The 16,184-nt window shown below is 33.0% G+C and overlaps 3 protein-coding genes and 2 pseudogenes across 9 annotated transcripts; 3 read left to right on the plus strand and 2 right to left on the minus strand.

Moving 5' to 3' along the window:
* Positions 1–2,685: 2,685 nt before the first annotated feature.
* Positions 2,686–5,944, plus strand: LOC146939401 (cytochrome P450 714C2-like; annotated as a pseudogene). The gene is made up of 6 exons (XR_015031640.1): positions 2,686–3,071; positions 3,277–3,498; positions 3,902–4,152; positions 4,288–4,645; positions 5,000–5,126; positions 5,464–5,944. The product of XR_015031640.1 is annotated as a cytochrome P450 714C2-like (transcript).
* Positions 5,945–7,179: 1,235 nt separating this feature from the next.
* LOC146939402 (reticulon-like protein B1) lies at positions 7,180–9,772 on the plus strand. Of its 6 annotated transcripts, none has more exons than XM_085753068.1 (7): positions 7,180–7,325; positions 7,437–7,687; positions 8,392–8,572; positions 8,661–8,802; positions 8,890–8,959; positions 9,239–9,404; positions 9,480–9,772. In XM_085753068.1, the coding sequence occupies exons 2-6, from the start codon at positions 7,501–7,503 to the stop codon at positions 9,400–9,402; spliced, it is 744 nt and encodes a 247-aa protein (XP_085609194.1). In that variant the 5' UTR covers positions 7,180–7,325; positions 7,437–7,500; the 3' UTR covers positions 9,403–9,404; positions 9,480–9,772. The 6 variants fall into 6 exon arrangements, with proteins under 6 accessions (XP_085609194.1, XP_085609197.1, XP_085609192.1 ...); XM_085753071.1 differs by having other exon boundaries at positions 7,455–7,687; positions 9,344–9,404; XM_085753070.1 differs by having other exon boundaries at positions 7,190–7,325; positions 9,344–9,404; positions 9,480–9,633.
* Positions 9,773–9,946: 174 nt separating this feature from the next.
* EMB3143 (YCF54) lies at positions 9,947–13,433 on the minus strand. The gene is made up of 3 exons (XM_085753072.1): positions 13,060–13,433; positions 11,487–11,719; positions 9,947–10,364 (listed from the first exon to the last, which is right to left on the minus strand). Exons 1-3 carry the CDS (start codon positions 13,282–13,284, stop codon positions 10,172–10,174), a joined length of 651 nt encoding a protein of 216 aa, XP_085609198.1. The 5' UTR covers positions 13,285–13,433; the 3' UTR covers positions 9,947–10,171.
* On the plus strand, positions 11,215–11,387 carry LOC146939404 (U2 spliceosomal RNA; annotated as a pseudogene).
* An 873-nt stretch (positions 13,434–14,306) lies between the features above and the next one.
* Positions 14,307–16,179, minus strand: LOC146939405 (Ribosomal protein L17 family protein). The gene is made up of 2 exons (XM_085753073.1): positions 15,875–16,179; positions 14,307–14,910 (listed from the first exon to the last, which is right to left on the minus strand). Exons 1-2 carry the CDS (start codon positions 16,104–16,106, stop codon positions 14,510–14,512), a joined length of 633 nt encoding a protein of 210 aa, XP_085609199.1. The 5' UTR covers positions 16,107–16,179; the 3' UTR covers positions 14,307–14,509.
* Between the last annotated feature and the right edge of the window lie 5 nt (positions 16,180–16,184).

Below are 16,184 nucleotides of genomic sequence, written 5' to 3' on the forward strand. Positions count from 1 at the left end.
TTTGAAAAAAGAGATCCCAATAAGCTGTTTTGCATAAATAAGTTGTTTTGAAAAATTTGTTTAGAAAAAGGAGATCCTAATAAGCTGTTTTACGCAAATAAGCCTTTTTGAATAAGTTATTTTGCTTGATAAGCTGTTTTGCATAAATAAGCCGTTTTGAATAAGTTATTTTGAAAAAAGAGATACTAATAAGCTGTTTCGCATAAATAAGTTGTTTTGAATAAGTTATTTTGAAAAAAGAGATACTAATAAGCTGTTTTGCATAAATAAGCTGTTTTGAATAAGTTGTTTTGAAAAAAGAGATCCTAATAAGTCGTTTTGCATAAAAAGCTGTTTTGAATAAGTTATTTTGAAAAAAGGGATCCTAATAAGTTGTTTCGCATAAATAAGTTGTTTTGAATAAGTTATTTTGAAAAAAGAGATCCTAATAAGCTGTTTTGCATAAATAAGTTGTTTTGAAAAATTTGTTTTGAGAAAGCAGATCCTAATAAGTTGTTTTACGTAAATAAGGTTTTTTGAATAAGTTATTTTGAAAAAGGAGATCCTAATAAGCTGTTTTGCATAAATAAGCTGTTTTGAATAAGTTATTTTGAAAAAAGAGATCTTGATAAGCTGTTTTGCATATATAAGCTGTTTTGAATAAGTTATTTTGAAAAAAGAGATCCTAATAAGTCGTTTTGCATAAAAAGCTGTTTTGAATAAGTTATTTTGAAAAAAGGGATCCTAATAAGTTGTTTTGCATAAATAAGTTGTTTTGAATAATTTGTTTTGAAAAAAGAGATCCTAATAAGCTGTTTTGCATAAATAAGTTGTTTTGAAAAATTTGTTTTGAGAAAGCAGATCCTAATAAGTTGTTTTACGTAAATAAGGTTTTTTGAATAAGTTATTTTGAAAAAGGAGATCCTAATAAGCTGTTTTGCATAAATAAGCTGTTTTGAATAAGTTATTTTGAAAAAAGAGATCTTGATAAGCTGTTTTGCATATATAAGCTGTTTTGAATAAGTTATTTTGAAAAAAGAGATCCTAATATGTCGTTTTGCATAAATAAGTTGTTTTGAAAAAAGAGATCCTAATAAGCTGTTTTGCATAAATAAGTTGTTTTGAATAAGTTATTTTGAAAAAGGAATCCTTATAAGCTGTTTTACGTAAATAAGTTGTTTTGAAAAAGGAGATCCTAATAAACAATGACTAAAATCCGGTTTGAAAACCAGTTCAAGAATAATCTGGTTCAAAAACTGGTTTAAAACGGTAAACCGGTTCGTAACTGGTTTGAAATAAATAAACCGGTTCAAAACTGTAAACCGGTTCTGAACCGGTTTTAAACCGAACTGGAACTGGTTTGAAAAATAAACCAGTTTTTTTTAAAGTGGTTTTAAAAACTGAATTGTATCCATTAATGTGGTTCAGTTCCAATGCAGTTTAGAACCATGAACACCCCTAGCTGGAAGTGGTGGCCCCTGTTTTTCATTTTTGCCTTAATTGGGACCTTCTTTATTTTTTCTTTCTGTTTAACCTGTTCATGTAATAGATTTGTTTATGGCTTGGACTCTTCTTTATATATGTTTCTTTGTTGGACAATATATTCTTCTTTAATTTGTTGGACAATTTACTCTTCTTTCTTTATATATTTTTGGTTTTTTTGAATAGTTCTAATATCAGTTTAGTTTGGTTTTTCATTTTTTTTAAACAACCCTCATTATCAATGATTTGGTCATCAACGTTACAACTTCAAAGACCTTGTTGTTCATAGTTACTTGAATACTAAAATGAATCAATATGTTTATTAATAATAAAATAAATAAATAAATAAAACTTTTCTAATAGATTTGCAATGTGACAATTGTAGATGAGGAAAAAAAAACTGGTTTGAATGAATTAAAAGGAAATTTTGGAGTAATTAGATCGATTATAAAATCAAAAGCCATAAGCAAAATAGGAATATTGTATTTCATCATGAACTAGAGAATAAATACACACAGGCATAGACTAAAAAACATGGGGGTTAGACTAATATTGATGCTCTAACTAAGCTGCTATGACAAACCCAATCAACTTTTTGTAATGACTACGATCGGCTATAATTTTGTGACATTTTTCAAAAGAATGTCTATTTTATTAGACCATTGCTCAATTGGTCCCTCAAATTTTTCAACTGATCAGCTCGTAACTCTCAATCAACTTCTCATTATTGTAGCATTACATTGCTAAGCAGACATGAGTCTATAGCCCAAGTTTTCAGCTGTCTTGAGGGAAGGGAAAGGAGAATGGCATAGGCCTCACCCTTTGCAACTGAGCATTTGTCTAAGATACAAGTGATACACTAATATTATTTTATTTAATATTAATTTTATTTTTTTGGTTACAAACAGCCTAACAACGAAACTAACACACTAAATGCAAACTAATTAAAAATATTTGTGAGCTCAAACCCGCACTTCAACGTAACAAATTTCCATGTAGTTTTTCATCATCTAAGTAGATGTATGTATCAACGTCTAAAACTATTATTTAAATTCACCCTTATTCCCAAACATATGTTTTTCCTTAAAACCTATAATAATATATAGATTTAACTGCGCAATGGGTGGATCAACGTCCATTAATATAATCATCCCTTCTTACAATGTGGCATATAATATTAAATATGCATAAACGAAATACCAAACTAAAATCTTTGTCTTTTTCTTGTTATTTTATCTGAGCAGATCCATATACTTCTTATTATTATAGCAAATTAAATCTCCTTTGACTTGAGTTTGCATAGAGTGAATTTTTTGCAATGAAGCTCCAATTTGATTTGCAGTTTTTCACATCCATCTTGTTCATTGGTTTTGTTGCACTGTTGTTTCGTTTGTACAATAGTTTAGTGCAGAAGCCAAATGTGCTTCGTTCTAAGCTAAGGAAACAAGGTATAAGTGGTCCACCTCCAACTATATTGCTTGGAAATCTAATGGACATAATCAAATCTCAGCTTTCCACTTCAAATTCTCCTTCTTTTGAACCCCCTCTTCTTACTCACAACACTGCTTCTCTTATCTTTCCTAAGTTTGAAGAATGGAGGGAACAATATGGTATGTTATATTCAATCATATAAACTTCTTCATCATATATGATATATGTCTCGAACTTCTATGATGAGTTTAAATGTTAATTTATACATTGATACATATATCAGATCTTGCTACTTAGATATCTTTGTAGATATTTTATAAAATAATATTATAAAATATTTAAATAATAAAATTTAATTGGACTATATCTGTCTTGTATAAACAGGTGAAGTGTTCATGTTTTCTTTTGGAAACATACAAACATTGTGTGTGAACCAAACAGACATGGTGAAAGAAATCACCACATGCACTTCTTTCAACTTTGGGAAGGCTTCATTTCAGAAGAAATTATTTGGACCGTTGTTGGGTGATGGTAACATCAAATGGGACTACATGGGCACATCATAGAAAGATCTTAGCTCCAGAATTATATATCGACAAGGTTAAGGTAAATAACGATAGTAATAAGGCTTAATTGCAATCTTAGCCTCTAAATATTGCGGTTGTGCGATTTTAGCCTCAATTTTTTACGAGTGATTTTGGCCATTTATGTTTTCTCCATTTATAATTTAGTAGTCCCCTCGCAATTTTCTCCGAAATTTATGTTACGATGACATCATTTCATGATGTGGCATCAAACTCTCATAGCTAGTGTGACATTTGTTTTGATTTTAAAGAAAAGCAACACTTGCTATAAGAGTCTAAATCGTTCGAAAAAAAGTGAATGGTCAAAATTGCGTAATCACGATACTTGAAAAAACAAAAATGCAATTAAGGCTAATAATTTTGCTTAATTATTTATGTTTATATTGCCCTTGTAATTGAGTTTTTATTGCCTATGACTTGCAAAGGGAATGGTGAATATTGTGAGTAAGTCTTGTGAATCTATGGTAAACTTATGGAGTAGTAAAATCGAGGCGGAAGGTGGAGTTGCAGATATAAATATTGATGAGGACATGAGAAAATTCTCAGGCAATGTTATTTCAAGAGCATGCTTTGGAAGTGATTATTCAAAGGGGGAACAAATTTTCTTCAAACTAGGAGCTCTCCAAGAAGTTGTCTGTTCCTGGAAAAATCTCTCTTCAGCGGTTCCTGGCATGAGGTAACCATTGTTTCTTTTTCTGATTTTACTATGATTTACAAAACTATCACCTTATTTTTAAGCTGTAAATTAAGTTGTTTATCCAAACAACGTCTTTTAATGAAATTTAATTTACTTATATATGTACTACAATAGATACCTTCCAACAAATAACAATATAAAAGCATGGAAATTAGAAAAGGAGGTGAAAAGTTTGATACTTGAAGTGGTGAAGGAAAGAAAGGAAAAAACTAGTGTTGAAAAAGACTTGTTGCAAATGGTTATTGAAGGTGTCAAGCAAAGTAATCTAACACAAGAGGCCAATGATCGTTTTATTATTGATAACTGCAAGAATATATACTTGGCAGGCTTTGAATCAACTGCAGTTGTTGCTTCATGGTGTCTTATGTTATTGGCCTCAAATCAAACTTGGCAAGATCGTGCTCGTGCCGAGGTACTAGAAATTTGCAATGGTAGAATCCCAGATTTTGATATGATTTCAAAGATGAAGCTGGTAAGGAAAACTTTCATTATGAGTAAATTGTCAAAATGGTTCTTGATTTTATAAGTAGGTGACAAGTAGTTCCTAAAACTACTAATTTTTCAAAAAAATTCTCTTGCTAATTGACCTCTTACTCTTAAATTGGTCTATATGTTTTGTCACTTATTATCATTCAATCTTTGAATTATGTTTGAAAATACTAATCTGTTAGATGATTTGTAAGTCAGTGACTATTTTGAAATATTATTAGTTTTAGACCCGATTAATGGTTTAATCATTTTGATTCTGATGACATTGGAAACAAACTAATTTCGAAAAATACGAGCAACAAACGATAACTAAGTTTTGTTATGGCATGCAATGCAGGTGACAATGGTTATTCATGAATCGTTGCGCCTTTATCCACCTGTACCTTTATTGCCAAGGCACGCTTTGGAGGACATGAAATTTGGGAATATTGATGTCCCTAAGGGCACTGGCCTTTGGATATTGATACTAAGTCAGGGCCGTCTTAACAAATTTATAGGCCCGGTTTTAATTTTATAAGGGATGCAAAAAAAATTAAATTCCGGGCCCCAAAAAATATAAATAAGCCATTTTAAAAAAAAATTATAAAACACACTTTGGTGGGTCTTGAATACATGACCTCACACTCAACAAAAAGTGGCCACGCCACTAAAGCAAGATGTACAAACTGAAATAATTTGCTTTTAATAGGTATATAACCATTATTTTCGTGTCTTACATATAAAAAAAAATATATTTTGGGCCCCAAAAAATTGGAGGCCCGGTGTCGTCGCCCAGCCTCGACGGGCTATGGGCCGGCCCTGTACTAAGTTTGCATACAAATCCTGAAATATGGGGAGATGATGCCTACAAATTCAACCCTGAGAGATTTGCTAATGGAACTGCAGGTGCTTCTATGCATCCACAAGTGTATATGCCTTTTGGAGTTGGCCCAAGAGTTTGTCTTGGACAGAACTTGGCCATGCTTGAACTTAAGATGCTTGTAGCTCTAATTTTGTCCAACTTCTCTTTCTCCCTCTCTCCTAGATACATACATTCACCTGCATTTGGGCTTATATTGAAGCCTGACAATGGAGTCCAGCTCCTATTAAGAAAGCTATAGATTGCTATGGACAAAACTTAGGTTCTTTGTCACATATTATGTTCTTACTGTTTCATTAATCACAAAATATCAAAGAGATGATTTCTTTTACACTCTAAAATAATTTGTAACTATTGTACTTTACTTCAAATGAAGAGCAGCAAGAACGGCGTGTAAGCGTTTATGTAAATTTAGTCCGTAAACTATTCTCAAGGACTTGAACCTAATTTTATAAACCTATACCAAATTATTATGAATTAGTGTGACATTAATGATGATCATTTTACAACGGTCCATGAGGGAATTTGAACGCCATAACCTATATGAAATTCAAAAAACCAGAACTACTGATAACCTTCTTGCATAGGAGCACAAATACATCACTGTTGTATGTTGTTTTGCTATATTTTCCTATTTTCATGTTTCCAAAATAAGTTGCAGGAAGTGGTTCTTTCCCATGTTTGTTCTATGAATACTGTATTGATTGTTTAGAATGTGTAGTTCATTTAGGGTGTGTTTGGACTTTGGAGGGAGAGGAAGGTAACTTGTATGGATTTGGAGGCATTTATGTTTATGCCTTCATTGCTTCCTTTTTTTCCCTTCTGTTTAACTTATTCATGTATATATAGGTTAGAATGTTCATTGTACTCTTCTTCTATATATTCTTCTTTGATGATTAATCATTTTGAATATTCAATAAGATAAAGAAGTTTTCAAAATAAGTAATAAAAGAACCATTCATGTTTGTTACATCCTAATACAGATTTATTCCCTACTTTCAAAATAAAGAAGAGACCAGTGATAGTTAAAAACTGAATTGAAAGATTGAGAATAGTTCAGAAACTAAATTGATGGATTGAAAATAGTTTAAGGACCGTGTATTACATTCCACTCCATTTGTCCCTAGTTATAAAAAATGTAACTCTAAATATAAGTTCTTTTTCAAATTTTTAGGTGTATTTTTTTTTGTTGAAACATAACCCTAATTAATACCACTAACAACAATGCCAAACTTTTTTAATATATATATATATATATATATATATATATATATATATATATATATATATAATTTGTAATGGAGACTTCTATTTATTGATGAAGAGTGTATATTTTATGGACCAAATTGAAGAAATGGTGATAATTTAATGACCAAAATGATTATTATTTTTCATTTATAAACGTTTTGACTTTGATACAATTGGAGTTGGATAGAGTCTAACGAAAGAGGTTAGATTCACAAATTTTATGTGATAGTGAAAATATATTATTAAAAACCAAAAAAATCTAAAAAGATGGTTTGATTTTTTTTTTTGTTACAGAAAGATGGTTTGATTTAATTTTGATAAAAATGTATTATTAAAAACTAAAAAAAAAAAATAAATAAAGAAATCAATATTTAGAAAAATAAAGTTATGTTTGCCTTCATGCGAATTTTGGGGGGTTCTGTTTTTTTGTGTAGGCTCCTGAGATTTGTAGCTTATTACTGAGAGGCAGAAAACCAATTCCCAAAACGAATTCAACTCTTGTAAAAAGGAGAAAAATATCTAAAAAGGTTATATACTCTCCATTGATTAATCCAATGTACGTATTTTTCATCATTAAGATTTTATGCAACGTATATATAATGTTGTAACATTGCTTTTGTTAATGCATGCCATTTTTTTTTTTTATTGAAAATGTTGTTGAATATAGATTTTACAATACTTATAGCATTGAGGAGTGATCTAACGTATCAAGAAAACGGAGGATATAAATAATGGTTCATCATGAGGAATACATGGATGTTGCAGACTCTGATTTTCTCCGTAATAACAAAGACCAACTTACTGATGATGACTCAGAATTTGAGACTGTGTTTGAGAATTACTTTGCATTCTCCGTTGCCAAGAATCGCTTCTTTGCCCAAAAACTGCCGCTTCATGTTGTTCTAGGTTCCGGAAAAGGTATGCTCGCATGTTTCTTTTACATTCCATGAGAAGCACCGATGTGACGCGCATTCTGAAACTATTTATTGCTAGCTGAAATTCATATGATTCTCACTAATTTATTTGATGTGACTGGTTACTAAAATGGTAAGGTCGACTTGAATTTCAACTGTTCTTGAAAAGAAATTGTTGTAAAGTGTTTGCTAGCAATCATGTGCATTCCATTCATTCTTTCATACAATGCAAGTTTCATTGATGTTGTTAAGTGGGATTCATATTTATTAATAAGTGGGCAAACGCTCGAGCAGAGCGTATAGAGCCTAAAGCACTACAGGTGTTGTGGAGCGAAAGCGAAAGCCATTTGTGTTTCAACCAAGGAGGTTAGGGCATGCAGTATGGTTCAATATAAACTTGTAATGTGGACTTGGTATTTAATCAAAAATGTGTACTCTGCAATCTATCCTAACTCCGTGTAATAGAAACCTACAACAATCAATCTGTTGTCAGAGACGTAGACACAATTGGCCGAACTCTATGATTGATCATTGTGTTCCTTTGCATCTATTCATTCGTTTTCTTTAGAACCCGATTTGTTAATCTAATTGTTGCAAATTAAAGCGCATCTGTTAACCCCGTTCGAGGGAGTTTACTTGGCAATTATAGTATTATTTTACATGAGAGAGAAAAAATTGTTTTGAGATAAAATTTATGTCTGCTTATAGCTGCTGATATAATACTGTGGAGAGAGAAGAGGATCACAGCAAGCATTCTAGCTGGTGTAACTGTCATATGGTTAGCATTTAAGATGATGGAATACACCATGCTTAGTATCATTTGTGACTCTCTCATAATACTATTGGCAATGTTGTTCCTCTGGACCCGTTTAACTTCCTTGATTGGCAAGTGAGTTTAATTCACTCTATACTCAGTTACTAAAGTGCTTTTCTCTTTTTACTGAATGAATGAGTGATACATTTTCTTTTTAATACAGATCTCCACCTAAATCATCAGCATTCATCATACCAGAAGGGATGGTTTTTAAAACTGCTATTTCAATGACAAAAAACATTAACAAACTACTCAAAATATTTCGAGTCCTAGCTTCCGGACGGGATTTCAAGAAGTTTCTTTTGGTGCCTTTCAGCAACCTTTTATGCTTTTTGCTTAGTCATCTTGTCACAGTATCAATTGGTTTTGGCTGATATGTAAATTATCTGCAGGTTACATGGACGTTAGGAGTTGTTTCACTGCTTGGCATTTGGTTCAGTGCTCCAACTATCTTCTACATAGGTCAGCTACCTATAATACTTTCAAATTACAATCGAGATTTGACACGGTTGAGGAATCTACAGGTGCTAAAGAGATCAATACCATTGAATCGAGATTTGATTCATTGGTACTGATCACTTATCGGCAGCAACTGTATGATTAACTCCTTAACTATAGGGAATCCGGGTAATAGCCGGAACCAAGCAGCTATATATCATGATAGTGACATATTCGACACTAAGATAATACTGAAATTCAAGTTAGTACTAATATTATTTCTCTTTTGCTCTGTTGATGTAGCGACTGTGATATTGCTGACAGTGCCAGCAGTGTATGAAAAGAATCAAGATATCGTAGATATTATTTCTGAGAAGGCGCTGATAGAATTAAATAATCTATATGCAGAGTTGATGAAGAAATTTTTTGGGAAGTCCCGACACTTGCAAGATAGAGATCTAGAATAGAGGTAAAACAAGTCTCATATGGTGTCGATTCAATAGTACTTCATGGTGATTTTGCTTTTTTATGTTTTTCTGCCTAGGCTGCAAACAAGACATTCACCAAAAAATGTTGCTACACAGTTCTTCCTCAAACCTGTGTTCATCAAAAAGGATGAAAGAATGTAGAAAATGAACTACAATGTACATCTGTACTGTGAAAGCCAAGTCTTTATAGATACATTGATTCATGTTCAAGAGTTCTTAGGGGCATTGCATGATATGATAGGACAAGGCTTATATTGTTGTAAAGAAAGCTTTTTTATATGCAAATCAATAAAAAGTGTAAACTAGTACATTTGATAGATTCGAATCAACTATCCAGCCTTTACACAAACTTTATATAATCCAAATATCTCATCTTTGAAGTCAGTTTATTCAAAAGACACAATATCTAACATGCAGTCGGGGCTTTTTATATAATCCAAATATCTCATCTTTGAAGTCAGTTTATTCAAAAGACACAATATCTAACATGCAGTCGGGGCTTTTAAGCAAAAGAGAACATCGATTTTACAACAATATCTATATTTCACTCATTTGAGGCATAAAAACAATACCTAGAACTTAGATCCTAAGGACAACACCTTTAAATAATTATACTGCCTTCCAAAGATTACAAAACTGAAAGCAAATTTAGCTGACATAAACTACATCCAGTTTTACATTAACAAAAATCGTTGGAGAAATAGATCTACAAATTCCGGTTACCGAAACAGAATGGGAAAAAAATGTCTTAAGAGTTCACCTCTTTCTGTCCAGAGGGCAAGAAAGTTTCCCACCATCCAGATTCATATTTAGGATAGGGTGCCACCCATTTTGCAGGCTTCTCAAATTCCAGCTTAGTAGGATTGGAGGCTAATGCTTCTTCTAAGCTGTCAGCTTCAAAACTTCCTGATAAAACTCGATCCAGTCTTAATTTCATGAATCTGCCAAAACACCCACAGGGGAAGAGTTAAAATTTGTCTGAAACATCAAAAGCTGCCATTTTATTATATGTTGACAGCTTGCATTAAAGAAGTTTAATTGATAATACCCTTATTTCTTACAATTTCTTTTCATATTATACCATTTGAAACGGTGGATCTCTATCTGATGGATCTAGACACTAAAAATAGAGATGCAAAAAGTGAAGAGCAAACGCTGACAATCTTTAGCAACTGACACCTCTAAGGGGTAAAAACAAAATGAAGACTTTGGATTGCCTGCAGTCAGGAATCCGTGAGTCATGCAAATCGGGACCGATTTAATTACTCGGATTTTAAGCTTGGGAAATCATATCTAAAAAAAAAACTCAATCTTAACGTCGTGAGCCGTCCGATCACAATCAGATGGTTCAGATTTTCTAATTGTAGGGAATCCAATCCCACAAATGACCAACTCGTGATGCAAGCATATAAAAAAGACATGTATTTGAGCTATTAGGCTTAGCTTAGGTGGTTAACTATAGTGACTGGGGATTTGTGAAGAGCAGCTACATTCAACTCTAAGACTGTTTTCCAATATTTTTAAAAAATTTAATTTTCTCTTGTTGCTGGTAACAAGATATTAGAAACAAAAACGACATTTTTTAAATACTATTAGTGGACTCTAAAAGGAGGAACCCAAATGTAATATATGGCAAATAACAAAATGATTTGGATCGCATGCCGGTCATTGGCTTAAGATCAAACGGTCATATTCAGACTTTTCCAAATCTCATTTCAAATATAAACATAGAATACAAACGGTCTGATATTAATCCAACGATTGAGATATGCTGATTATAGTGTATTTTGATAAGCAACTAGTCCAAATGAATTGTCCACTTTTAATATCTGATATGTGGCCTAATGGGTCACACGATATTAAATTACTTTTTTGAGGGGGAGAGGCCACTTCAATAGCTTGCTATTGGGCTTCTCATGTGTCGCTCATGCGTTGCACTATTGTATGAGCTTGGCGCACCCCACAAAAATAAAATAAAATAAAAAAAAAAAATTGTCCACTTTTCATAGTTTATGACAGAAACTCCAAGCACTGAAAAATGAAGTATTGATTTATGTTCTTACGTGATCCAAGGACCGTTGGTTGACACTAGAGCAACAGCAGGTCTCCGCAGTTTCTTGATAAAGTCAGGAAAACTATCCAAGAACTTAGGCTCAATGACAAGCCAGTAATCCTGTTCTTTATTACGTTCTCCATAGTAGCGACGGCGTTCAAATAGTTGTTCTTGGAAATGCTCCTCCTCATCCAGCATAAATTTTGCATTTGCAACAATAAAATAATACTTGGTGAACTCACTCTGAGAAACAAAACAAAAAAGAATAGACTAATCATTACCAAAAAAACCAACTCAATAAGTACTACGTGAATCCAATGCTTATAAACCATCAAGAACAACAGCTAATTGCATAGCTCAAAAATCAATGAATCACCAATTCAGTTCCTGAAATGAAACTAGTAGTTCTCCAATTTGATACGTAAATGAACTAAATTGTATGATGATTTCTGAAATCGAAAATACTCGATCACATTAGTCAATGTCAGATCACTTTAGGGACTTTTTTTATTTTGTTTAAACCCTCCAGTAGGATTTCACTTGGATGCCATTGGCCTTAGGTACATTGGTTCCTATCTCTCGTTTAACCAATCATTCTCTCTCATCTACATGATTTATTTTAATCGTGCATCCATCATTCTCTCTTATCTTTAAAGGCACCAAAAACCAATGACACCTTCTAGTTCATAAGGCCTTCACAATCTAGGATTCGACAGGGAGAAAAGTAAGGTTCGACGAAAGATTGTTCTAGCTAGGATTCAAACTCAAGTTCTCTTGAAGACCACTTTAGGTACTAAACTGGAGTTCGGGTATGCTCCATTTAGGCTAAGTTCCATTTACATCATTTAGGGTGTGTTTGGGAGGAGGGTTTAGGAGGGGAAGGGAGGGGAGGGCTCACTTTTAATTTTTAAATTACGAACAATATAAAATGTCTTTTTAAGATAAATCAAGTGTTTTTGAAGTATTATATGATCATTTATCATGTTGTTAATTCAATTTTTTAAAAATCATTTTATAATGTCTTTAAATTAAAAAAGGAATGTAAGTCCTCCCCTCCCTTCCCCTCCTAAACCCTCTTCCCAAACACACCCTTAGGGTTTGGATGCAAGACATGTGGCCAAAAAATACCTAACGGTTGAGATTTTAAATTAAAAAACAAATATTTGTTTAATAAAAATACATAATAATAACAAACAAATCATGTTCCCTTCTTCTCTCATATCACAACAACTTTTTATTGTTTTTTAATTTAAAATCTCAACCGTTAGATATTTTTTTGCCGCATCCAAACCCTAAATGGAGTAAATGGAGCTTAGCCTAGATGGAGCATACCCGAACTCACTAAACTGACTCAAAATAATGTGATCAAGGATTTTCAATTTTATGGACTAATTACAAGGATGCAATTTTGAGGTCAATTTTGGTGATTCAGTAACCCTTTCAAACATTCAAACATTTAGAGCAATAAGTAAATGTTATCTTGCAAGATCATTTCAAATCAACCACTTAGTAGAAAACAAATATTGAGCACAAGACATAGTTATAATGTGGGACAAGATAATAAAGATAAGAGAAAAAGAAACCTTGGTGGCAGGTGCATCAGAAGAACTAACGTTGTCAGATTGAACAGAAGCAACAGCAGTGATAAAAGGTTTTTGTTTCTTGAAATTTTGGTTTGTAGGAGAGACCAAACTCATTGGTAAAGAGTGAGTTCTGTTAGAAAGGATGTGCCTTTTGGAAGAGGTAAGAGTAGTTTGAGCTACCATTGTAGTTGGTGAACTCAAAGTTAAGGACCCCATGCCCAGCATCGTGCTAGCTCTTGTTGTTGTTGTGATAAGATAACGCACAAAGGTTTTTCAGTTACTTTGAAGAAGATGTGTAGAGAGAGTGATGAGAAGAAGTTATGACAACAGCAAAGAGTGGAGAAAGATGGCAATTGGCAAAGAGAGAGTGGGACAATTCGGGGGATATCATGGACAACCTTATCTATCTAGTTATCTCCTTCAAAAAAAAAAAAAAAAATCTAGTTATCTAAATCTACCTTATATTCTTACTTTATTTTAATTTCATTTAATTACTTCATCCTTATGTGTTTTCTTAAACTTTTAGAAGAAATTGTTAAATATGTTGGTTCTTATTGAATACTACTCCATTGTTTACCTAATTGTAAACATTTATTGCTTTTTTCACATGAATTATAGATCACATACATCATTTATTGAATGAATTTAAAAAGTGAAAAGTTTCTTACATTTGAGACCGGAGGGAGTAAGAACTAGAGTAAAAGATTAATTTTTTTTAACAAATATTAATTTAATGAGACTAAAATAAATTATTAATGTAATAGACTTAATCAATCATGGACCTTAATAAAAAATATTATTTAATCCTCGAAAAGTGTAATTGTTTTTTTTATTTATTATTATTTGTCTTTTTGAAAATAAATTTACCAATTTGACCCTTAAAGATGAAGTTCTCAATCCCCTATACAAATGCAAAATAGAACACAATGAGGTTAATCTTCAATCAAAAGTCATGACATTCCTCTCTTTCATGAGTCATGGCCTTATATTATCATTCAAATCAACTTTCTAGTTTATGATTTGATTTCTTTATGTATTGTCTTTGTTATCAATATGACAGCTTAAACCAGGGTTCTTAATTTTCAATATTTAACGAGAATTGGGCAACAATGCATCTAGCCCCTTGAATGTTTGTCATACTCTTATACCTTTCACATTATGCATATACCATTTATGCAAAGTTCACACAAATTAAGCAGAAGCCTGAGTTCTTGGTAGCCAAGAATATCATGTATAACAAAAACAGATAAGTGAATCTATGAACTTTTGCAGATTAAAGATGGATGTTTGTCCGTACATACAACTCAAAAAAGAAGCAAACTGACAAATACAAATACAACTAAACATGGGAAAAACTTTAGACTCAACTGTTACAGTTGGAAGCATTACAAATCTCAACATTGCAGCTAGAATGCTAATAATTGCATCCCATAAGGGCAGCCGCTAATAATTACACAAGTTCAATGTATGCCATAGGTGCATTATCACCCCGCCTTGGTAGGGTTCTTATAATTCTTGTATAACCACCATTTCTTTCGCCATAACGTTCTGGAACCTCTGCAAATAAAGCATGAACAATCTGCTTCTCATAGATGAAGCCAAGAGCTTGTCTCCTTTTATGTAGAGAACCATCTTTTGCAAGAGTGATCATTTTATCAACATACTTCCTAATTGCACTGGCTCTTGCCCTGGTGGTCTTGATGCGGCCATATTTAAGGAGCTGTGTCGTTAGGCCACGGATGAGTGCCTTACGCTGATCTGGGGGCCTGTTGAGTTTCGGCACTTTCCTTCCATGTCTCATAGCATAGACCCGACCACCATTGTCAATAATGGTGAAACTGTGATCAAATTCTGCTCGAAGAAGTTAAGTTATCATAGTGAATTCAATGCTGAATTTCAAAAGATAATGGATACTATGGGAAAGCAGATTTCTTTCACACTAAACAAGCAAAAAACAATAACAGCTTAAATGTTACAGTAGTCAATTCTCAACTTGAACAAGTAAAACGAGGTATTGATGGATTAGAAAACAAAATTTTGCACTTTGTAGCCTATGAGAACACCTTTGATCTGCCATTGCAGTAGCAGAAAGTTCTTCTCATCAAAATTTGACACAATTTTTAGTATGAAAAAGTTATTGAAGTAGTATAACTGGATTGAATTTCAGTGGGCGAGAAGCAACCGGGTTAGGGAAGTAAGGCACAGTGTTTAACGGATGAGTTCTATGATACCATGTTATAAACCAGGAATCCAAGAGGTGCAGGAAAATGAGAAAAGCCAGAAGAGTGCAAAGATGATTCTTAAAACTCGGGTTGGATCTAACTCAATCCGTCAAAACCGAATTTTAAGGTGAGAACTACTCGAGCTTTATAAGTACTACCTATACCGTATTTCTAGCAAGATGCAAAACACATCCACTCGTCCTCTGGACTGAACATCTATGGCGAGGACAAATTCAGGTGGAATAACAAGCATCTCGACACTCAGATTTAATAGAATTTAATTGAGAAGTAGCAAAAATGTGCTATTTATACTCTAAACATGTAAACGTAATTATTATCTATAAAACACAGACATGTCGACACAAATAATAATCCGAGGCAATACAATAATTAAATGTAACCATATGTGTCGGTACAGAGATAGACTAAACATATACCAAAAACTACTAATAAACAAAAAAAAAATGTAAATGTAAACAATGCTTATAGATTGACCAAGTGATAATAGAACTTCAATTTCCCCATAAAACAAAAGGCATAATTTCATGGTAGTAAAGAGTCGTGAATGCAATGGAAAAGAAAGGAAGGTATACCTGATGAAGGAGCGAAGATTGGGAGAGGGCGAAGTCCGGTGAAAGAGGGAAGTAGGGATTGGGGTTTGGGTCTGGAAATTCGGAGTGTTGTTGGAGAAGAACGAGTGAAGCGCAATGAAGAAGCGGAAGTAGGAGGAATTGAAGGTAAGGCAGAGCGAAGAGAAGACATGCTCCATCTGCTAGTGGTGGTGGAGTTGTTGGTGGTGGTAGCCATAACTGCCACGTTCGCCATTGTTGCTTGAAGGAGAGGAACTGGAACTACAACCAGTGTCTCAATTCTCAATTTTACAGGATAAAAGAAAAGTGGATA

This window comes from Medicago sativa, chromosome 3 (genome assembly GCF_051527215.1).
Source record: "Medicago sativa cultivar Bolivia chromosome 3, Bolivia_mono, whole genome shotgun sequence".
Taxonomy (NCBI): domain Eukaryota; kingdom Viridiplantae; phylum Streptophyta; class Magnoliopsida; order Fabales; family Fabaceae; genus Medicago; species Medicago sativa.

What these genes read in the sequence shown, in the direction of transcription:
- LOC146939405 (XM_085753073.1), bottom strand. Translation starts at nt 16,106, where the DNA reads ATGGCGAACGTGGCAGTTATGGCTACCACCACCAACAACTCCACCACC. An exon ending in AATCTTCGCTCCTTCATCAG is followed by an intron (nt 14,911 to 15,874) that starts GTATACCTTCCT and finishes TTCTTCGAGCAG; the next exon opens with AATTTGATCACAGTTTCACC.
- EMB3143 (XM_085753072.1), bottom strand. Translation starts at nt 13,284, where the DNA reads ATGCTGGGCATGGGGTCCTTAACTTTGAGTTCACCAACTACAATGGTA. An exon ending in CTGATGCACCTGCCACCAAG is followed by an intron (nt 11,720 to 13,059) that starts GTTTCTTTTTCT and finishes TTTGTTTCTCAG; the next exon opens with AGTGAGTTCACCAAGTATTA. An exon ending in ACCAACGGTCCTTGGATCAC is followed by an intron (nt 10,365 to 11,486) that starts GTAAGAACATAA and finishes GTGTTTTGGCAG; the next exon opens with ATTCATGAAATTAAGACTGG.
- LOC146939402 (XM_085753066.1), top strand. Translation starts at nt 7,501, where the DNA reads ATGGTTCATCATGAGGAATACATGGATGTTGCAGACTCTGATTTTCTC. An exon ending in TGTTCTAGGTTCCGGAAAAG is followed by an intron (nt 7,688 to 8,391) that starts GTATGCTCGCAT and finishes GTCTGCTTATAG; the next exon opens with CTGCTGATATAATACTGTGG. An exon ending in ATTTCAAGAAGTTTCTTTTG is followed by an intron (nt 8,803 to 8,889) that starts GTGCCTTTCAGC and finishes AATTATCTGCAG; the next exon opens with GTTACATGGACGTTAGGAGT.